Source organism: Sabethes cyaneus, chromosome 3 (genome assembly GCF_943734655.1).
Source record: "Sabethes cyaneus chromosome 3, idSabCyanKW18_F2, whole genome shotgun sequence".
Classification (NCBI taxonomy): domain Eukaryota; kingdom Metazoa; phylum Arthropoda; class Insecta; order Diptera; family Culicidae; genus Sabethes; species Sabethes cyaneus.
Window position 1 is genome coordinate 237885027 of NC_071355.1, and position 24675 is coordinate 237909701.

Here is a 24675-nt window from a genome sequence, read left to right on the forward strand (position 1 = left end):
ATTGTTATCTGTCGTAAAGTGTCGAAAATATACTTATAAAATTCTCTGATAATAAAATTCACGGTAAACAACATTTTATGTGACAGAATTACTGTAGGATCTAGTTCAACAGCAAAAATGGATACGTGATTCTACGTTTCTTAATTGTTCATAACAGATTATTACCTACTACTAGCAACTCAGCATAAACTTAGCATAAACAAAACGATAGTGGAAACAAGTACTGAAATCAGTAAAAAAGTAGCTTCACCTTAATGCTTACACCAGTTGATTTTAACGTGTTACGGTCCTCCAGTCTGTACACTCAAAACTTTTCCTAATTTGCTTGTTATGGAGAACGAAATTCTGCGCTATCGCTAGAGCCATCTCTAGCTCTACGCGATGAAAACATGGAACTCTAACTGGACCATGACTTGTCTTACAAGTCACATTTGATTTGAAAGTAAAGCGGCAACAATACAAGTTCCTCAGGAATCGTATCTTGGAGTTTCGATCTTGAGAGTTTAATCCGGATGATGTTAATTGCACTTACTCAACTAGCGTCCCCAAGGTTCAGTTTTCGGTCCTCTTCTTTTCTGCTGCCATGTCAATAACCTTACTTTACTTTTACTTTTATGGCGCAGTCCGAAGTATCGATCTTATTCGAAATCCAGAAATCGATCATTGTTGCATTCAAGAGGGTGACGTTTCCTGTAGATCGGGGATATGAGACCTTCTAACCGGCGCGTTGATAGCTCTTCAGCACTCGTCACTCGTCGAAAGCTAGAGAATCCACAGCCTGTCCATCATCCTCAATCTCTATCCAGTTCGAAACGAGGACTCGATGTTCTGCACCGTTAAACAGTGAGGAAAATGTTGTTTCCAACGTCTGGTCAGCTCCAATCTCTCGGCTAGGATAACGTTCCACTCCAATCGGCATTCCGTGGAAATTCCGGTGCAAACTCTTTTTATGAGGGAGAAACCTCTTTTCAGCAGCTCTAATCTCAATATCGCTCCCTACTCAGGAGACTAGAATCAACTTTTCGCGGATAGTCTGCAGTAACCCCTTCCCCTAATAGCTCTTGCAAGCAATGTTGCTAATCAAGCGAGAAGTATCCATACATACCAACACGGCAAATCTATGGAAACCATACTGCAGTGCAGTGACGTTAGTTGAGAAATCACCCAATAATCAGGAGGCGGCACTTTGTGCTTTCCTTGATATTGAAGGAGCCTATGATTACACGTCCTTCGTTGCACGGCTCTCTTTCAAAACGGAATCGACCGCACTACAAGGATTTAATCAATGCTTTCGAGCAGAGAAATCACAGCACCATTGGGAGATACATCGGTCACTTTGGACACTGGCGGCCAACGCACTGCTTCACTAGATATCGCAGCTTGGTTATGAGACTATTACTTAGGCCGTCAATATAGAACTTATCGTCAAAGGAAAGTTTGACGCAGTACTCTCACGTTGCTTGTTAGGGGCTAATATAAATCCTACAATAACAGTAGTTATCATTCACTTTGTGAAGAAAATATACTGTTACTTCCCCTGTACTGATTGGTGTTAGGCTGAGTTTCAGAAATGAAGTCAAACTCCTCGAAATAATTCTGAATAAAAAACTGAACGGGGCTACCCGCCCAGGTTATACTGTTAGGAAAGCATCTCGTTGGAACCAAATACAGTGTGGCTGAGCCTGCCAACATGCCGGGTCAGGCTTCATTTTCGGTTTTTTGCTCAGTAGATAACCAATAGACGACAGCACCGCAACGAAACAGAGTTCGAAAATGTACTGTAAAGGGCAATTGTAGAGTTATTATTTATCAGTATCTATTATCTACAATATTGCTGAAGAAAGTATCGTTCAGGGATATCTGTGATATCTGAAAAGTACCGATCATCAGTCAAAACAATCAAAAATCAATAGGTGTTTCCACCGTGAGAATGGAAGGAGGACATTATGAGGGACGGACGTTATGAGGGACGCTTCGCCGCTTGATCCAATAGTCATATTGAACGCCTTCAATCTGCCAGATATCTCGTGGAAAGCCGCCCATAGCGGTGTTCTCTAACCTGATTCTGAAAACTCTACGGTCTATACCGCAATGCACCATCAAGTCAACCATATCGTCAACGAGAACAACCGTTCCGTAGAACTCTGCTTCGTTAGCTCAAGAGATTGCCACACCATCCTCCTCTGTTCGTCTCATTGAAGATAATCTTCGAAATTCCAATAGATGTCCAGCTCCAGATGTCTCATATTACTTCCAGAAAGCTGATCAACGAAGCATCAATGACACACTTGATCCTGACGATGTTGAAGCCGCTGCGCAGACCTTCTCACATGTCTTGATAATGCTATCGATCGACGCGTACCGAAAAAAGTTGCTGCACTACTTCTCATCCCTTTTGGCACATGAATGAGCTATGCAGGCTAAAGTCATACAAAAGAGCAGCAGCATTAAGACGATTCACGAAGCTTCGCACGTGTCCACTTACAATTTGTACAGGTGAATCAATCGTCAATGCTTGTTGCGTCATCAACACAGTATTCAGCGAAGACCCGAAGCATCACCCGAAGTCTTCCTGGAACTACGTAAACGAGTAACGCAAAGAGTCCAGGCTACCGTCATCAAAGGAGCACAACCGGGAAGTTGCTGCTGCTGCTCAGGATATGTGCCGTTTCTTTTTCAAGAAGTTTGCAAGTATTTTCACCTATGTCCCAATCCCAAGTAACACACTTCTACCATATTTAGTTGGAATAACTTATTTATGACTTGTATTAGTTGTATAGCAGTTATTTCAACTACTCTATAACGACTATGCTGCTAGGGATATATGGTCAAACGTTGGGTGCCATTGATATCAATGTCGAGATAACTTTCTGTATTCCTAAAGAAACACATAGCCTGTTTGCTGACACCGTAGCTCCATTTATTTCGAATGTCCAGCTCCAGTGGGATTTTCCATCGTGTTGGAAATTTGTACATATGTTCCCTATTCACAAAAAAGGAAGTAAACGAGATGTAGACAACTATCGAGGCAACACATCGCTGAGTGCAGTTTCGAACCTATTTGCGCTGGTGGGCATGAAACCTCTGCTTTCGATCTGTAAGCAATATCTAAGTGCTGACCAACATGACTTCACTTCCCAGCGCTCTACTACTACTAATCTGCTGTCTTACATCATACATAACGGAATGGATGGTCCAACGAGCTCAAAAAGAAGTTTTATACGCCGACCTATTGGTGCCTTTGACAAGATTAACCACGCCATCACTTTTGCAAAACTAGGGCACGGGAGGGTATTTTCAGCAGGTTTCTAAATTCAGCCTATTATAGGTATCCCGGGGATTCAACTCTTAGTTTCTCATATAAGAATCCTGTTTCTTTCTGCAGAACTCTTTCACACGATTTTAATGCGAGGAAGTCCAGAGACTCTGCGAATCTTTTTGTTTCGTCCGAGAGTGATCAACGCTGAGAACTCTGGCTCGGGTTTTCTCGTTGGTGCTCGAATCAAACCACTCACAGTGGACGTGACTACAGCAGAAGTATCCAGCGTTGTGAAACTGATCGTATCGTGGATGTATTTCTACTGCTCGTTTAGGTTTTCTTCAGCTTTTTTAGCAACTTTCCATGAGTACTTTGCTGGAACTCCCTGTGCTGATAATCACCGGGTACGTAGCTGTAAAATTCAAAATTTTTGTTGAATAGTGAGATTTTTTTTCTTAAATATTTCATAAGTCATTTAATATGCATCCTAGCGACCAACAGACTTTAGGAAAAAAAATGGGTATTTTAATATACAAAATAACTTAGTAGAACATTTGAAAGCTCTAAAAAATCGTGTAAAAAGTTATCGAGCATAATTGATTTTTAAACGCTCTTTTTAAACGAACCATACCAAGATTCTCAATCACCGCTGAGTTAACAACTATCCTTCTAAACAAACTTCTAGTCGTCGAACATTGCGGAACATCTACTATGCAATTGCGTGACACTCGTTCATGAAAGCAAAACTTTCTTTGACGTGGCTTTAATACGACCCTCAGATGTATGGAATAATTCTCCCAATAAGGCAATAAACTTCATTCGTTGAACAATACCTTATTGGCACAATGCCGTCGATTAGCAAGTGGAAATCACTCATACTAATAGCGATACAACACCCTGATGCGGCTTACAATAAACAGGGGCCTGCCACAATAGATCAAGTAACTAGTCGCAGTGGAAAATGTACCTAACAAGGAAAAAAAAAATGTCATCGTTTCCCTCCCAGACTTGATTAATGATTCATCCAATGTATCCAGCTTTCCACAAGCGATAATGGCGGCTGATGGGTAGGATTACTTTCTGAAGGGCACAGTTCAGTTTTGACATTCAATGCACGAACGGTTACTGCGGTTACTATGGAAGCCACTACGGTTGTTTGCTGATTGTGTGGAAAAATGTAAACATTGTTTAGTTTTCGCAGTCCAGTCGAACAGGAATTTAGTTGAAGGAAAGCGAATTGTTGTCCTTTCTTAGCACACATTTTGTGAAATAATCTTTGCTTTGGGTCAATGGTGACAATATTTCAGCAAAGAATAGCCACAAAACTGGGCGATGCCGCTACCGAGTTAGTAGGATCTTTGAACTAGCCCCGTAATTTTCCTGTACTCTAATAACCGGCTGCGAAGTCTGTCGATGAAAAAGGGCCAAGTTCTGATGGACGTTTATACCCATGGCTTTGCTTTTCTTGCTCCATTTTCTAGTGAATCTTTTAGTAGATATAACGAGCGTGAATTAATCATATCCATTGCCTCGAATGGCGACGTGAGATAAATTTCATCTTTCAGCCTACGATCGGATGTCTAATGGCTGTAGAATCTGTTTTACTGAACGCACCATGCATGAAGCACACTTCACAATGGGAGTCGTAAATGTTTCCGCTGTTTCATTATGAATTCGCTTTATTTTCTCCAATTCATGGCTACCGACAAAATTTAATCTGGAGTTCCGCGATCGTTTATACATCTCCGAATTGCCATCAGGCACGACTGTATCTACAAACTGTGACCACCTCTAAGTCAAGCAGGTGAAAAGTGCCACCCATCATTTCCCGATCCTCGTCTTACGTGAACTTATTCTGGTCCTAAATAGTCCTAAATTCTTCGATCTGAACGCGCAAAGCGGCAGAACGACTGTTGACTTTTCTTGAGAGGCCGCATGAGTTATAAGACGGCAGCAGCGCAAGCGGCAGATTGACTGAATTCAAAAAACAGTCAAATGATCGTTCAAAAAGCGCAGGTTGAATGCGGAAAGCGTACGCATTCACGCAGTCACATTCAACTTGCGTTCGCTTTTCAAGCCCTGATCCTGTCACTAATCGCATGCTCCATAGGGAAGATGATCGGATTGGAGTATTTTTTGTTGTTTCGGGGTTGATTTAAACACTACAATTTGCTGAGGCTGAACAACTGGTAAATCCGAATATCTTCTATTGGGGAAGTTGAAATACTGCGTCCATTATTTTGATTTATCTTAAGCATGAAGCTTGCCCATCAAATCTTAAAGTAATAGGCTAGCAGCTACAGCGAGATAGGTGTGAATCGGGGATAACTTGGTTTATAAAACTAGTTTACCCTGAACAGTGATGCAACCCAGGTCTTCATAGATTCTGATAGCTGCATCCTATTAGTATTCCAATTTTAGAGCCAAAGTTTCACATTTTCACTCTCAACATTACAAAAACGACCATCTTATACAAAACCGCGTTTGCGAAAATAATAATTGCTTATACAATGTCATATCACAAGACCGGTAAACAGGCGCAGTTCTCTCTTAATCTAATTGAGACTCAGAACCCTTTGAATAAACTCAATACACGGTTTTGCTATGATTTTTCGGCTTTCCCATTGTTTCAGCTCACTCTACAGCATTCCGTAGAATGGACGAACGTAGAAAGACGAAAAAAAAGTTCGTCGGGTGTTGTGGGAATATCTCTTCCACGATGACTTTCAGCTTATCATGGGCTGGTTTCCAGTCATGGGTAGTAGAATTTTTATTCCTATGTGGATATTATCACTACGACCAATTTGATCTATTGTGATATCGTCCAAATATTGTATTCCGCACTTCGTTCTTTTTGCAGTATCGCTATAGAATGAACGAATTATTTATTATCCGTGCTTAAGTATCGGTCTTTTTTTATACTTTTTACTGCTTGTCATTTGTCAACCAATTAATGCTTTCTAGCCAGGAAGTGCAGAGACTAGTTATAATTTGCCCTTGGACAAGAGGCTTCATTCGCACCTCAAGCAAGTACCATTCTTATAACTAGCCTTGGTAATAGACTTCATTGTTGGTAAATGCAGAAGAATAAACCCATACTAAAGACACTTAAAATCGAATGGTCTGATTCTACTAACATTCGAACCGACGACCACTCGCTTGGCAGGCACTTCGTACTGTGAACCGCAAGCCCCGAAGTAAAGAACACCGACTTTGACATTCCCATCCCATCTTACCTTACTACGCCACGCTTCGCCAGAAAGATATTTTTACCAGCACTTTCAGCAGGTCATTCTGAGTGATCGCCTGCTGCTCAGATACTACTACCAGCCTCGACTGATGTACAAAAATATCCCTTCTGGCCAGGTACTTCTTCACCGTTTTGCCGGTTGCTCAGACCTCCCGACCAAAGGCGCGGAGCGGTTAGGTCACCTTGCTCTCGGTTTCCCTCTTCAACTTGTGCTGCACGTTGCGATCGCGTGGCCGGCGTCAGGCTTCCATTCAAGGCTCTCGTCTTTCTCCAGAAGAGAGAGGATGTTGTAAATGCTGGATCGGCTATATTCGGCGGACACGGAATTCCTAACAATGTCCATATTCTTTGCTTGAACGTGATTGCTTGACTGTTTTTATCATGGCTGCTGTACTCATAATGCTGTTAATTTTTTTCTGTTGCTACGATTGGCGATGCAAAGCCTGATTCACCACCAGATGGTAGGATAATCGCTTAAAGAATCTTTCAGTCCATTTTTTATGCATACATTAGAAATCTTACAGCGTTGCCGAAGCGTCAATTCTCGTTTGAAATAAATTTGAGTTTTATTACGTTTCTCTAGTGGTTTTCATGACCTTACCGTGACTAAAACTGCAATCGTGCAAAACATGGCCGCGTATAGAGTCATATACGAGTAAATAAAACGAAAAAAATTCACCCGGTGGTGGTGGTTTAATCATGAGACATGCCGGAGTGAAGGCCCAGACACAATGCATACGGATTTTACTACGTTGCGGCAATTTGACAGTTTTTCCATGGGTTTTCTGTCAAATATCCGCAACGTAGTAAAATCCGTATGCATTGTGTTTAGGCCTTGACTGTCGGCAACGCACTGCTTGTTTCTATCGCACTGACGAACAGTTGAACAGTCTATCGTTCGGCGGTAGAAAGAAAGAGTTGATATAGCTTTATCCTCTCACGCAATGAGAGGATAAATTCGGTTTCTTGGGATAGAGGAAAGTTTATGGCAGCCTACGCTCACTAACATCAATAAATTGATTCTTTTTTTCAGTTGTTATTTGTAGTAGGCGAAATTTACTGAATATCGCGCATTTGAAAGGTTAAATTGAATACTTACCTGTTGTAGACATAATCCCTAAACACGGTAAAACGATAAATGGTTCATAGCAACAGTCTACTTTGATCTGAACGCCCCCAGAGTTTATAAAAAAAACTTCAACAAATAGGCGCATGCGATTTCCACCTGTTTACATCTAAAACTACGAAAGTCACACACTTTCGGGAAATTATTATCCTTGGTTTTGTTCGGCATCGCTGAGCACTAAATTTGGCATCAAACCCAATAATTTTCCCTGGAAGTATATGATAATCTGTAACATCAAAACGAATGTTGATCTTTAGAAAACATGAATTTAAAGGCTCAATTTTGAATATTTTTAATTACTAAAGGACAGATGTTCAAACCAAGCTGCAACCTTGAAAAGTATTCGTTTGAAAATATATATGATAAGTTGGGTTAGACTTAGAATATTTATAATTTTCAAATGATAAATCTCAATCAAACTCCAAGTAAGCCCCAGACATACAATGTTAGTAGGAAATTGATTCCGAATTGGTTCCGAATAAATCATATAACCTCAATTTCAACAAACTCCTTAAAACCCATTGCTTTCAAGTTCAAATTTCAACATATTTATTTTTATATTCCCTCTATCAGGTGGTCTCAGCACAACGGCCATGGTCAAAATCCAGCTGACCGACGTCAACGACAACCGGCCAACGTTTTACCCCCGAGAATACAACGTATCGCTACGGGAATCGATGCCAACCAACTCGCTACTATCGACCCCGGTGGTGGTCGTTGTGGCAACCGATTCGGACAGTGGAAGTTTCGGCACCATAAGCTACCGAATCGTCGCCGGCAACGAAGCCGGTATCTTTCGAATGGATCGCCTAACCGGGGAGATCTTCGTTGCCCGGCCGAACATGCTGTCGAGCCGCAGCCAACCGTACCATCGGTTGAACATTTCCGCCAGCGACGGAGGTGGCCTGCGATCGACGCACGATGCCGAGGTGTTCATCAGCGTGATCGATGCCACCCAGCGGCCGCCGATATTCGATAAGCCCCGGTACACGTACTACGTTAAGGAGGATGTTAAGAAGAACACGGTTGTCGGAACCGTCTCTGCCACCAGCAGTAATTCAGGTTGGTATTCAGCCCCTAAATAAGTTTCTAGATTGTATGCAAACATATTGATCCAATTGCAGGAAGTCGCGGTTCCATTCGATACTTCATCTACTCCGGTGATCCGGATGGATACTTCGCGATCGATCCGGTTTCGGGAAATATTCGCGTAGCGAGTACACTCGATCACGAAACGAAACCGCAGGTTTTGCTGAACATTCAAGCAACCAGCGGTGATCCTCCTGCGTATGGACACACTCAGGTTAACATCGACATCGAAGATGTCAACGACAACCCGCCGGAGTTTGAGTCCAGCACGGTTCGCATATCGGTTCCGGAGAATGTGGAAATCGGATCGCCGCTGTATGCGGCCAACGCTCACGATCGGGACTCCGGAATGAGCGGTGTGATCACGTACCGGTTGAGCAATAATGGACCGACGACGGGTAATCTTTTCAGCATCGATAGCCGCAGTGGTCATTTGAGTTTGGCACGGCCTTTGGATTATGAAACCATCCAGCGGCACACGCTGATTGTGACGGCTTCCGATTCGGGGATTCCTTCGTTGTCGACGAATTTGACCATCTTAGTTGAGGTTCAGGATGTTAACGATAATGCGCCGGTGTTTGAGAAGCACGAGTATTTGATTAAGGTTTTGGAATCGACGCCCAGTAATTCACAGGTAAGTTTTTTCTCACCTAAAAAGCGAGAAACAAACTAACTTTCTAATTCTTTGACTAGATTCTGCAAGTAAGTGCAGTGGATGCGGATACTGGAAACAATGCTCGGCTAACCTATCGCATCCTGGGAGACGATAACAGACCTCGTTCGGGGAAATCCAGCACCCGAGCACACGACAGCAGCATTCCGCAGATCTTCGGAATATTCCCGAACAGTGGATGGATTTATCTGCGTACGAAGCTAGATCGGGAGTTGCAGGAGCGGTACAACATCACGGTTATCGTCAGTGACAATGGAGTTCCGACGCTTACGGCGACGAGTCACGTCATCGTTACCGTGCTGGACGCCAACGATAACAGTCCGGTTTTCGCGAAACAACTGTACGAGTTCGAGATTGAGGAAAACATGCGACGAGGATCGGTCATTGGCTTGGTAACGGCAAGTGATGACGATGCCGGTATCAACGCTGTCGTCCGATACAGTCTTATTCCAAGCAACACAAGCTTCCAGATTAATCCGGTGTCAGGTAAATAACATCCAGTTTAGAAATAGGGTCTTCAACAGAACTAACTTAATTTAATTTCGCAGGCGAAATCACCACCCGGGATAGTCTGGATCGGGAAACGAAAAGCAACTACGATCTGGTGGTGGAGGCACGTGACCAGGGAACTCCCTACCGCAGCTCGCGGGTCTCAGTCAAGATAAAAATCCTGGATGTCAACGACAACTCTCCGGAAATCGTCGATCCCCAGGAGGACGTCGTTAGTGTACGTGAGGAACAACCCACCGGAACCGAAGTCGTTCGGGTGCGGGCGATTGATCGCGACTTTGGTATGAATGCGTCGATTACTTATTCGATTCTGAAAGGACGAGATTCGGATGGTCATGGGATGTTCTCGATCGATCCGCTAACTGGGGTGATCCGAACGAAAGCTTCACTCGATCACGAGGAGAAGACAATCTACCGGTTGGCGGTGGCCGCCACGGATAGTGGTAAGCCCCCGAGGCAAACGGTACGTTTGCTGAGGATCGAAGTTCTGGATCTTAACGATAATCGACCAACATTTACGAGTTCTAGTTTGGTGTTCAGGGTAAGTTTAGACCAAATCAATCAAAGACTTAGTAGTTGATTCAACTTTTTTCCCTACAGCTTCGCGAAGACGTTGGAGTAGGACATGTTATCGGCTCGATCAGCGGCAGTGAGCAGTCGGACGCGGAGAACTTGATCGCCGGTACAAACGATCTGCACATAACCTACACTTTAACCCCGTTGACAAACGACATCACAGAAGGCGCTTTTGATATCGATCGTAACTCTGGAAAGCTAGTAGTGGCGCGATCCTTGGATCGCGAACAACAAAACGAATATCGCATGGAAATCCGTGCGCTAGACACCAGTGCCAGTAACAATCCACAAAGTTCGGCCGTTACGGTTAAGATCGAAATCGCCGATGTCAACGACAACCCACCAAAGTGGCAAAACGATCCAATCAACGTCTACATTTCGGAGGACAGTACAGTGGGCTCGATCGTGTTCAACTTCACCGCCACCGATGCTGATTCTGGCACGAACGCTGAGTTGAAGTACAACCTCTCCAAATCTACGACCTCCCAAAAGGAGTTCTTCTCGATCGACTCCCTAACCGGTTCACTGACCCTACTGGCCCCTCTAGACTACGAAGAAACCAAGGAATTCCTGCTGATCGTTCAAGCCACGGATCAGTCCTCAAATGTAACGGAAAGGATGACCACCTCGGCAACGGCCAGAATCATGGTCACGGATGTAAACGACAACTCACCGGCCTTCGTTGTGCCGCAGGCACAAGACTCCACCGTCTACATCAGTGATTCTCTGGAAGTCAACCAAATCGTTTCCCATGTGGTGGCTACCGATCGTGACAGTGGCGAAAATGGCCGCATCATCTACAAAATCATCAGCGGCAACGACGACGAACGGTTCTCGATCGACATCGATACCGGCTTCATACGGGTCGCGAAAGCCTTCAGCAGTAACTTCATCGCGGACCACCTGAAGAGTTCCGTCACCAGCCGGTACAATCTGGTGATTGCTGCCTCCGATCAGGGTGTGCCCCGTTCGAAGGAAGCCAAAATCACCATTCAGGTCGTAATCCAGAACACGACCAACAACCCGCCGCGCTTCCTGGAGTCCGTCTACCACGTAAACATCACCGAGAACGTACCGACGGGAAGCTTTGTGGTGCGCGTTTCGGCCAAATCTTACAACGACAATGGAAACGCAAACCTGACGTACGAAATTCCGAAAGGAACCGGCGAGGATCACTTCATGGTGGATTCGATTCGGGGAATTGTGACCACCCGTGGGCCGTTCGATCGTGAATCGAAGGACCTGTACACGATTCCGATCTACGTTACGGAACAGAACCGTTTCAAGAGTGCTGCTTCGAAAACGTCGAAAGATCTGAGCCAGTTCGATGTGGCGACGTTGGTTGTTCGCATAACCGATGTGAACGATCATGCACCGGAGTTTTTCCCCGGTTCGTGCTACCCGCTAGCGGTGCCGGAAAACAACGAACTGTCGGTGATTCACACCGTTGTGGCCAGTGATGCCGACGAAGGTTTGAACGGGGAGATCACCTACAGTATTTCGGGTAAGTTCTTCGTCAGATTGATTAGTACTAAAAACAGAATTGAATTTGGGCTTCTATTTCAGGCGGCAACATCGGAAATAAGTTTAGCATCGATATGAATACGGGAGCACTGACGGCTCGGCCGTTGGATCGGGAGATCCACGCGCGGTATGTGCTGCAGATTACGGCACAGGATCGCGGATCACCGACGTCGCACCAGGGTCACTGCAATATCACCATTCGGGTGGAGGATGAAAACGATAATGATCCGAAATTTGAGCTGCAGAAGTACATTGCCACGGTCGATGAGGATGCCCAGATTGGGACAACCGTGTTGACGGTCAAGGCGGTGGATGCGGATATTGGAATCAATGCGAGGATCGTTTATTCGCTGGCGAACGTCACCGAATGGTTGTTCGATATTGATAGCAAGACCGGTGTTATTACCACTGCTGGGTAAGTTGTTTGTTTTCTTTATTAACTCATTTTTTTTCAAGTCATATTTCATTATTGATTATTCTCATTCTTTTATTCGAAGTTGAGATGTTCACTTTTCAACTTCAGAACGAAATATTTCGTGTTTGATTTGCTTTTCTGCAGTTACAAAGGCAATCCAAATTTGCAGCTAATTTTTTCCAAACTTGGGAACTTTTACAGTACAATTTCCTGCAACTTTCTGATTCATTTAAATGTAACATAAAAGACCATAGAAGATTGCATCTGAATGAATCAAAACGCCAACTTATTCCAAAAAGCTGCCTCTGATGATGTTTAAAATTTGAATTGCTTACAAGAGTAGGAAATATGCTTTTGTTTACAATCCTCTTACGTACTGATAATAGTACGGATTTCGGTAAACAATGCAATGGAGTGAAGAGAGCTCTCTGATATAGAGAGTCATAGTAGATGACAAAACTGTCCACCTTTTCGCTGCATCTTCACATAAGAATTTGTTCGTTCTTAAAAGAACGGTTTTCGGTAATTAATGAAACTTAGGAAACTTGGAGCTTAGGGTTTTCTTTAGCAACACAAATCTATCCACCACCAATGCTACAGTAATACGCAGCGTAATTTTTCTTTGGCAGCAAAAGGTGAACGGCTCGCACTGATAACTCTTTTGTTCAGTCTGAAATTGAAATCCCCCAGTTTGTTCAACGTAGGTGATGCAATGACGGACCATGAAAAATAGGACGGACCGATTCTTGTCGCTTGCTCCAGTATACAACACGAGGTAAACCGACGAACAGCATTACTCAAACGCTTGCTGAGTTACTTGCAACATCTCATCGGGATGTCTGGACGCGGCAAAGGAGGAAACATCAGTCCTACGTCACCTATGCGGTCATGTCTTGTGCACAATCCCTCTGATTTTTTCACATTTCTTGATATAACTTTCAAACTACAAACTCAATCATCAAGAAATTTGGAAGTTCAGGGTTTGAAAGGCTCCCCTTTCATGTGCAATCAGTTTTCTTTTTAAATCGGTTAAGGGATCTATGAGAAAATGAAGTCTCGTAATTTTATAACTTTTGAACTAAACATCCAGCCATCTCCGGAAAAAGTGAGTGAGATTAAAAGCGTCACACACACAATGCTCAGTTTTCGAAACTGATTCGAATGATATACTTTATACTATACTAGTTGAGCCCGAATCTTACGATCCGGAAAATATAAATGTCTGTCAAGAAAACTGCGGATAAATTCCCTTTGCCAGTGTTTGCGAAGATGTTTACCCTTTAGTTCTAGCACTAGTTCTTTGAGCTTTATATTAAATTTATTTGCATCACGGTATGCGAAGATCTTACGATTAGAATAATGTTGTACGATAAAGAGTCATAGCCACAAACGGTTTTTATGCTCGCATTGGGTTTTATTTAACTGAATAAAAACATTATTTCCCCTGTGTTGATTCTATAGGTGGGCAAAATGGTTCTTTTGTGGCTCTAAACTGTCCATTTTCGGCAGCGAACCAATTCAAATGAGTGGCATGTTCATATCGCGACGAGCAATCGAGTCGAGCTGTTGAAGTCAAGAAGTTGAGTCAAGCAGCTGAACCGAGTAGTCGAATCGAACAGTCAAGTCAAGAGCAGTCAAATTGAGCAGTTTAGTCTAGTAGTTTAATCAATCTGTTTAGTCAAGCAGTTAAATCGACTAGACTAGTCGAGCGGACGGGTCGCGTAGTAAGTCGAGCAGCCGACTCGAATAGTAGAATCGAGAAGTAAAGTCGAATAATCGAATCGAGCAGTTGAAACGAGTAGTCTAGTCGAGCAGTCGAGTCGAGTGATTAAGTCAAGCAGTCTGTTCGAGCTGTTGAGTCAGGCTGTCAAGTCAAGCAGTCGCACCGAACAGTTCTGTCGAGCAGTCGGATCGAGTAGCTAAGTCGAATAGTTGAATCGAAAAGTTGAGTCGAGCAGTTTAATCGAGTGTACTACTCGAGTTGAGCAGTTGAATCAAGCTGTTCAGTCGAGCAGTCGATTCAAACAATCCAGTCGAACAGTTAAGTTGAGCAGCCCAGTCGAACAATCAAATCGACCAGTCTAGTCGACCAGTCCAGTGGAGCAGTCTACCCGATCAATTGAGCAATGGAGCTGTCCAGCAGTAGACCAGTGAGGTGACTGAGAATAGCACCGACTGCTACGAAAGTAAGACGTCCTTTCAGGGGTCTGTTTTTAATTACCGATAAATTTCTTAGGACGTCCTGTCAGACACCTGGTTTTGGCTACAGACAAGCCTCTTATAGATAGAAGAAGAAGATAGATTTTCATATATTACAAAGGCCATACATATTCCTTGCTAGTTGAAATCTTTATTTGCTTAATTATAGGACAATCTGGTATAATTATATACTAACAATCATATTCCTAAGTTTTTGAAAGCTCTGGCCTTCTGAATATGAATATCGAAGTTAAAGTAGATAAAATCTTGTTAAGAACCTTTATAATTGCTCGTTACTGATGCCTAATAGTTGTTGCAAAAATATACAATTATCGTTTGGCTATACAATTATCGTTAAAAATTATTCAAATTTTTTAAATATTGAATCTGGACATCTGGACAAATGTAATAGCTATTTGCTATCACTTGTAAATCTGTATTCTTCTCGGTAATCCCTATAAAACGACTCAAAGGTTTTTTTACGTTTTTGAACCTCTCCCTTTTGATGGCCACCCTATTTCCCCTTTCAGAAATAAAACAACTTGTACAACTGCTAGCAAAGCCTAGTTGCTACATTCCGTTATCGAAACTTGACCTTCTATGCAGGGCAGGGAGTGCAGGGCAATTGCAGGGCCAGTTGCTACGATCCTATTGACTCTGACAGCCTCTCCCAGTCGAGATTCGAACATAGGACGACTGGCTTATTAGACCAGCGTCATACCTTCAAACCAACTGGAAGGTACAACTGCTATCGTTCCAAATGCAAGAGAAACGCACCCCTTTACCCATTTGAACCTTTCTCTTCTCTCCCCTTGTATCAGCCTCTTTGGCTCGAGCAGCACGTTCCTCACAATCATGTGGAAGATTTGTGCCTTGCCTATCTTACCCGTGTCATCTTGATGAGGACGGAAAGGAAAACTCTCCCCTTGTAAGAGACAGTCTCCATCTTTTGTCAACCCCGCGGTGCTGATTTTTTTATGCCAAAAAGCATGTGTTTGACAAACGACGTTTGATGAAGAACAATCCAGAAGTTCCGGAGCTATGGCAGAACATACATTCATACCCACGTTCCTCGTCCCCCTACTTGTCGATTCCTTCCCAGTCAACTCCCCCTTCTCTCACGTAGTTAATTATGCATCGGTTTGCTCAAAGAAAATCGCTATAATGGAAACGAAACAAAGGTTTATTTACCATATATTCGTCCTCGGTGGAACCCCCCTCTTTTCTCAAAATGCAAGGTTTCAATGGTTTAAACGCAAGAGAAACACAACCCCTTTTACTTATTTAGATCTCTTGTTGGGGATTCCCCCCTTTTGTCAACTTCTCAGTGCTGATTCTCTAATGTCAAGGAACATGTGTGCCAAGTTTGATGAAGAATTCGTCCAGGCTTTTCGGAGTTATGGCCTCTCCCCCTGTTATGAACCCCCCCTCCTCTTCTTGTCCTTCAGCACTGATTCCCTTATGTCAAGGAACATGTAGGGGGAAGTCGTCTATGCTCGGACACTTTAGGTTTTTAAGATAAAACACAAAATAAAGCCGGTATTATTACTTCTATTTACACTTTAATGCAGAGAGAAATAATATTATAAGCAAAAAAATAAAAAGAAACAAAATTTGCGCTGCAAAGTTGATTTTGAAAGTAGATAGTATTTTGAATACAAATTAGCTTGACATTTTTGCTGATATTTTAATGCAATTTTTTCTGATTTTTTCTTCGTTTTGCATAGCTTAACTAGTTTTATTTTACCTAGGAATCAAAGATATAGCAATTCTAGATGAACTAAGTTATTTTGCTAATTACTTTACTGCCCATAAATGGAAGACAGTCACATCTGCAAAAACGTTCAACTACGAAAAACGCTGTTGAAGCCACGACAATTTTGCTTTAATATTGAATCGATTTTGGAAACAAATCGTCCAAATCGTCATAAAATCACTTGAATGTACATAACAGAATACTTTCACAAGCAATTTGTTCACAACCCAACAAACATTTTCGTTGAATAACAGCTTATGTTAAGCGCATGTTTTCCGGTAATTAGCTGTACAATGGTCGAACAAGCTACTATTCAAGGAAAATGTTTGTTGGGAGTGACCTAAAATTTGTTCCAAAACTGAGAAAAACTGCCGAAGTTACTGATATGCATTTATTTGTGATTGAATAGCCAAGAATAAATGCATAACAGCCACAGCATGCCTTGATCCTTGCGTTGTCGGTGACTCGGCAGTATTTTCAAGACCACGTGTCGTTGTTGTTTTGATAATTCACGTGCTCGTTCAATTCAATTGTTCAAAATGTCCTTTTTGACTCAAATCTCTTGCTGGCCTTTTCATCTTTTTATTGTAATTTGTTATCTTAAGTTTATAGTGAGGTCGCATGATGGCGTTTGTTTGACTCAGAAGCTGGTCGCTTTCCTGGGTGTCCAGAACACTCCCAGAACGTGTCCGAGTATGACCAATATGATCCTGGACTCTATATGGTACAACAAATGAACTATTTCAAACAAATGAACTTTTTGCAATTTCGTGTACCGACTTAGAGATGTCACATGTTGTATTTTAGTTAAATTCAGAAACTGATTCCCATCGAGGTATCCGGAAGATTCACGAACATGTTTAGATGTGGCCAATGACGTCGTCTCCAACACTTTATACGACTACCAATAGTCTAGATTTGCAAATCCGTGTATTTGTAGGTGTCACATGATGGGTTTGTTGTGAGTCAAGGTGCTATGTTCAAGTTCCATATATTCCGGAACTTGTTCCCACTATAACTTCGGAGCCGTACGTCTGATCCAAATTCTCTTCAATAATGTTCTTCTAGACCATAAAATCTTCCTTTTGGTAGCTGTTGCAGTCGAATCGGTCCAGGCTTTTCCAAAAAACGGATGCTTATTGATATATTTTACTACTGTGACAGTTATGCGTTTATTTGTAGTATGGGACTGACATAGTTTGATATTTTTTTCAACATCTTGGGAACAAACATAACTTTTTTGTTTTAAATATTGAAAGACCAGTCAATTTAAAGATGGTTCCCAGGTTTATCTCAAAAGTGGTGAAAAGTCAGATGGGACTGTTGTGCATTTATGGGCAGTATATGCAACGAAAATATGTTTTAACTACTTTTTTTCACATTTCTTTATATAACTTTCAAACCACAAGCCCAATCGTAATGAAATTTGGAAGTTAATGGTTTGAAAGGTTAATCTTTCATATGCAATCAGTTTTGTTCTTAAATCGGTTAAGGGATCTATGAGAAAATGAAGTCTCGTATTTTTCGTATTTTATATGTATATAACTTTTGAACTAAAAAACCGATCAACATGAAATGCAATAGCGACCAATGAGGCAACTAGACCTTGGTGGGTGAAGTTGAGTGGTTGGTGGAAGTTGAATTTGGGTAGAAAAAGAAAGTGCTAGGGCTTCGTACATCAAACTCGAAACTGTCAAGGTCCGGATAGATCCAGATCGTGTCGGAAATGCGACGAGAACGGCCGTTTTACAAGCGACTGCGCAAAACCACCGAGGTGCATGCTAACGAACAGAGAAATGACCCCACGACCGACGGGGGCTTCCAATGCCCAGCATATAAGAAGGCAAAGGTGGGCCAGCAGTAATAGACGTAACCCAGATAAATCTCAATCATTGTGACACAGCACAACTATTATGACAGTCGACAACGGAAACAATGTGTCACGTCGCAATAATTGCAGAGCCGTACCGAGTTCCACCCGGCAACGGTAACTGGGCAGCCGACAAAGCAGCGATGGCTGCGATACACGCAATGGGTAAGTTTCCCATTGAGGAAGTGGTTTCGAGCCCATATCAAGGTATATTGGTTGGCAAAATCAACAGAATATATGCAGCTATTTTATATGCAGCTGCTACACACTACCAAGATGGACCTTAGAGCAGTTCCATCAGATGCCGGATACGGTCACCGAGAAGCTCGTCGGATGAACACCAATCATCATCGGAAGAGATTTCAATGCTTGAGCCGTGGACTGTAATAGCAGATGTACTAACTCCAGAGGGTACAGCCTGTTGGAGGCCTTGACTAAACTGGATGTGATGCTGTTGAACAAAGGCAACGTGAGCACTTTTCGCAAAGACGGACGCGAATCCATCGTCGACGTATTTTTCGGCAGCCCGTCGCTAATGCCGAACATGAACTGGGGAGTATGTGAGGACTATACACATAGTGATCATCAAGCGATCAGGTATAGCATCGGCCAGCGGAATTCAGTGGTTACACAAAGAGCAAGAACTTTCGAGAGAGAATGGAAAACGACGGCTTTCGACAAGGATCTCTTTATTCAGGCTCTCCGAGTTGACTGTGAAATACCGATCCTGACTGCGGACGAGTTGATGGCTATCCTGGCGAGCGCATGTGATGCGACCATGCCGAGAAAACTGGAGCCGAGGAACTACCGGCGCCCAGCTTACTGGTGGACCGAGACACTTAGCAACCTCCGCACTAGTTGTCTCAGAGCTAGAAGACACGTTCAGAGAGCCAGAACTGCAGCAGATCGAGAAGAGCGTAGCCTGGAGTTCAGACTAGCCAGGGCTGCATTGAAACGGGAGATAAAGCTGAGCAAAAGCAGCTGTTAAAAGGAGCTGTGTCAGAGACCTTTGACAACTAGGGAGCTGTCCTCCGTTAAGCTGAAGGTTATCGTAGAGGGACTTCTCCCGACGCACGACACTACAATGTGGCCGAAAACTCCGTACGGTCTAGAAGAGACAGACAATGCCGAAGGTCTGCAAGTCTCCAATGATGAGCTAGGGACAATAGCTAAACGACCTAAAGCTTGAGGATCAAGAAGAATGCCTAGAGGATGGTCATTTCCCGGACAGGTGGAAATAGCGCTAGCTTCTGGCTGTTGCCGAAGCCAGGAAAGCCTGCAGGGGACTCATCATCATATAGTCCGATATGTCGGTTGGATACATGTGGGAACCTTCTGGAGAGGATTATCCTAGACAGGCTGACGACGTACACGGAAGGTCAACACGGTCTGTCAAATATGCAGTTCGGATTCCACAAAGGGAAATCCACTGTAGATGCAATTCGGATAGTAGTCGAGCGAGCCGAGAAATCAGCTAAACAGAAGCGAAGAGGAGATCGTTATTGCGCCGTTGTAACGATCGACGTAAAAAACGCTTTTAACAGTGCCAGCTGGGAGGCCATCGCCCAGTCCGTGCAGAATTCTGAAGAGTTACATCCAAAACCGAGAACTTGTTTACGAGTCCGCAGAGGGGCGGAAGATGATGAACATCATGGCGGGAGTTCCGCAAGGCTCCATCCTCGGCCCAACGCTTTGGAACAGGATGTACAATGGAGTACAGACGTTGAAACTGCCCAGAGGAGGGCAGATTGTCAGCTTTGCCGTGTTATCGGCGAAACACTGGAGGAGGTGAATAAGACCGTGGCAATAAGATAAATAGAAAACTGATGCAGGGAGCAAAGCTAATCCACCACAAAACGGAGGTCCTGCTGGTCAGTAGCGGTAAAACCTCAACGCGTATGCTTAAGCATCTTGGAGTAATGATGGATGATAGGCTTAACTTCAACGGTCCCGTCGGCTACGCCTGTGAGAAGGCAGCGAAGACTATCAACGCGTTAGTCAGAATAATACCGAATAGGTACGGGCCTAGTAGCAGCAAACGACGACTACTGGCCAGCATATTATCGTCGGTACTACGATATGGTGTAAAGCTAAATAGTACCTTCCGGCTCATAGCAGTGAGAGTAGCCAGTACATACCGAACCATAGCAATAAGACAGTATGTGTTACCGCCGGAATGCTGGAGGCAGTATGTGTTATCACCGGAATGCATGGGCAAGTCAGCTTTCACCTGACGCAGTTCCTGTCCGCTGTAGCTTCCGCTCAAAAACGGCCACGGTGCGAATGTCCTCCGTGAGCAGAGTTACGACTTCAAGTCGATAAAGGTAGTTCTTTGGTCTGTTAAGGGTTTGGTGCATCGCCAGCTTTACACAACGGTCTTGTTACGAAGGGCAAAGCAGGCGTCTTACGAAGGGTTCAGTTCGTTCTAGTTCGTTCTAACGCGGATGATTAGCGTCCATGAGAGGCACACGTTCGTTTTCTTCTAGCCTTTAATTTCCGCTGCCACCGCCTTCTCACAGTTTCGGGCATAAAGTCGAATTCATGTCAGTAATCACTGTGTTAACGAGATAGAATGGAACCGCACTTCGAAGGACTTTCTTCACTAACGCTTCGCTAGCTCCGAGAAATCACTCCGGCAGGAATCTGCCAAACCGAACACTGAACTGATCACCAAAGTCCCTTCTTTTGACGGGAACTTGACCGCACAACACAAGGTCAATGTCATCGACCGAATAAAAGAGAAAAACGAGCGACGTAGGTTTGCTATTGACAAAGTGTAATTTAAGACTAATCTGTGTCTGATTAGTGATAATAGATCATTTTATAGGCTGACTGTTGCCTCTTCTGTAGGCACACAGTGTGGATGACGAACATCGGTCATCGATCCGGTACACTCACTCTCAAGTGTGATGAGTGCTCTCGTGATTAATAATTTGTTAGGGTGGGTCATATTTATAATGTATAATCCTAACATTCCGGCCACCTTGAAACATTAGTGTTTCAATAACTTACAGCTACTATGTCGAGCCACAGCCTGGACGACGTTATCGGAGAGTGCTGTTTTGAGGGTCACCACACAGACAACACCGTCCTTACCAGGGTGGAGCTTCACGATTCTTCCCAGCGGCCATTTCGCTGGCGGTATGTTGTCTTCATTGATGATGACGATGGCACCGATGTCGATGGTGACAGGAGGGTTACAACCCTTGGTTGCGTCAATTCCCAGTGGCTCAAACGATTATCAGCGATCTCCTTCAAATCGATTTCAGGAACTGCTTGTAAATTACTTTCCACTAGGAAGTGGCCAGGTGTAAATACGTCTAGGTCATTGGGGTCCTCTGGTATCGCAGCGTGAGAGGTCGAGAGTAGAGGCACATTTCGACTTCCGCCAATTAGGTTAGCAGATCTTCATAAGCCAAATTGATGTTGCCAGCTACCTTGAGGAGATGATTTTTCGCCGATTTGACTACTGCTTCCCAAAGCCCTCCGAAATGTGGGGCTCTAGGCGGAATGAATGTCCAGCTAATCTCGTTAGTTGAACACCAGCTTAAGATCTGTTCACGATCAGCGACTTCGACCTTCAGCATGCGGTATATTCTATTGGGAGCATGTGAGGTTCCTTTGAAGGTAGTAGCGTTGTCAGATTGTAATTCGGCAAACCTTCCCCGGCGGGCGACAAGACGACGTAGAGCAGCTATGAGCGCTAACTCGATGTGGACAGCTTTAGTTGAAAAGCAGACGAAGATGGTCACGTATACTTTGGTAGGACCACGCTTTCGAACTGCAGACTTTACGTAGAATGGTCCACAATAGTCGACACCGCATCCGGAAAACGCACGCGTCGGCGAAACTCACGATACCGGTAGATCGGCAGTGCTCTGCTGGACTAGAGTGGGCTTGAATTTGAAACAAGTGTAGCATTGGTGGAAGACGGACTTAACAAGATTTCTACCGCCGACGATCCAGAACTTCTGGTGGAGAGTGGCTATCCGGAGTTGTGAACCTACGTGCAGTAGTCTTACGTGATAACTGCTAGCCAGCAGAGCAGACAGCGGATGTTTGGCGGACAGAGCGATCGGATGTTTGATAGCGTCGGATAGCGCGGCGTTACTTAAACGACCACCGACACGGATAGTACCGTCTTCGTCTACGAACGGCGAGATCCATTTCAGTGATGATGACTGGGCGACACGTCCACCTTTGGTGAGATCCGATAATTGCGCAGCGAAGCTATCGCGTTGCGCTAAGCGGCAGAGTAGACGATCATGGTGAGTGGTGGAATGGACGAATAGTCTGGTGCGCTTACAGCTAACGTAGCTACATTCTTTCCAGACCCAGCCACCAACGACCCATTTCGGATCTAGCTACGACAACTCGATCTTCTTGTACAGTTGAGTGGCTAAGTGTGCAGCGCACAGTTCTAGCCTAGCGATAGAGTGATGTGTAGACAAAGGTGCGTCCTTCGACTTCGACGATAGTAGCTGCACAGCAACACCCTTTGCCGTCTCCGTTCGTATATAGCAGCATACGCCGTAAGCGATCGACGAGGCGTCGGCGAAGAAATGCAGTTGAATATTGTTGATTTTAGAAGCCAGTACAAATCGAGGAACACGAAGATCGGCGAGAATATGGAGAGTAGTGTGAAACAGTTTTCACTCAGCTTGCAGTTTCTCTGGCAGAGGAGAATCCCATAGGGCTTTTGCTACACACACATGCAAGACATCTGTTGGGCACACATTGCATATTTTCCTATTCGATGCAGCAAAAAGGTGCTGGATAAAATTATCATTTTTTCTAAAATTGTTCATCATTTTGAAGCAACTAATAGTCAAAATAACCGACAAATGTTCCCTGAAATATATGCTGACTTTTGGTAACTAGGGTTTCGGTGAATTCGCGTTAAATCGGTGTCCTAAATATACTGATTTTTGAAGCAGTATACGGCATAGGCCAAGTTGAAAGTAACGGAATATAAAATTGGTTTTAGCATAATAAATTGCTTTCTTAGCCGAAAGCAACTACTGGCTATTGATATTTGTTTAGTTTTATCCCGCTAACATAGGTCATAGTTACATTTTTGATCATTGCTACCGCGTCTTAGCTTATTTGTTGAAAATAATTTTTTTATTTAGTAAACAGATATATTACCTTGCGATATGTATGAAGCAATTTGTAATTTCTGTTTTAAATAAAGAAAATAAATCATTTAAAAAATTTTACTCTTCCCAGCCCGTATGTTTTATATGGAGCTGTCACTTTTGCCTGCCCAACAGATCTACAATGCATATGCACTCTGCAAACACCCTATTCACAGGTGACACCATCGCGCTTCAGCATCCACAATCGTTACATAAACAGCTTTACTTTCGTTGTCGATGGACCTAACAGCGCAAGAGGGTCGAATATTTGGGCGATGTATGACATCACCTTTCGCTTGGTGAGGATAGCAGCAGGGAGAGGTAGTTCAACCTTGAAATGAAGCTTATCAGCCGTTGGATCCCACAGAAGACCGAGTGTAGATATTGTCTGCTCATCCTGCACCTCATCTTCTGGAGGGACGTTCTTCAGGACTTCCAAATCGTTAGATGCCCACTTTTTTAGCTTAAAACCTGCAGATTTAAGCATCGAGATGATATCTTTTCGTAGAGTGATAGCAGATTCCACGTCCGATGCTCCTGACAAAAGATCATCAACGTAGAAATCCTCGATGACCGCTTCGACAGCGGCAGGGTACAAATGCTCACGATCTTTCGCAATCTGCTGAAGTGTCTTTGTTGCAAGATATGGAGCGCTTACCGTTCCGTATGTGACGGTTTGTAGTTCGTAGGTGGCGATTGGATCAGTGGGGTTTCTGCGGTACCGTAAATCAACAAGATGATGTAGTACTTGTCGATACATTTTCGATACATTTGCTCCGATGGCGACGGCTCTCGTGCGGAACCTTAAGTAGATTGAATAGAGATCTTGCTGAACCACAGGTCCAACAAGCAGCGTGTCGTTTAAGGAGTAGCCCGTCGAAGTCTAGCATGAAGCGTTGTAGACTACCCTGACATTCGTCGTCGTGCTAGATTCCTTGAATACGACGTGATGGGGAATGTAGCAATGTTGAATACGCTCATCTGCAGGGTTCTGAACGTTTTTCATGTGTCCAAGCTGCAGACACTCCTCCATAAACTGATGATACGAGTCCTTTTGGTTGCAGAATCTCGTTCGAGTCGACGTTCCAGACTCAGGAAGCTTCGGTCAGCGATTGATCTGGATTCTCGAGGATGATGTTCAAGAATGAATTTTATTCTCCTAAAAACTTAATTTCGGTTAATTTCACAGTATATATTGCTCAAATGAAGCTGGAATAATATAAATGACCTCTAGTGTAGAGCTTCTGAGTTTCCCAAACTCACTTCTAGGTGCCAAAGTGGTAAAAATAT

The 24675-nt window shown here is 43.7% G+C and overlaps 1 protein-coding gene across 1 annotated transcript in view; it reads left to right on the forward strand.

The window, feature by feature from the left end:
* LOC128740945 (protein dachsous) overlaps window positions 1–24675 on the forward strand; it is a 34100-nt gene that overhangs the window by 4582 nt on the left and 4843 nt on the right. The window contains exons 3-8 of the mRNA XM_053836522.1: window positions 8209–8697; window positions 8760–9358; window positions 9418–9883; window positions 9946–10448; window positions 10508–11987; window positions 12050–12422. Coding sequence (XP_053692497.1) covers window positions 8209–8697; window positions 8760–9358; window positions 9418–9883; window positions 9946–10448; window positions 10508–11987; window positions 12050–12422 — 3910 coding nt within the window. The remainder of the gene's footprint in view (window positions 1–8208; window positions 8698–8759; window positions 9359–9417; window positions 9884–9945; window positions 10449–10507; window positions 11988–12049; window positions 12423–24675) is intronic.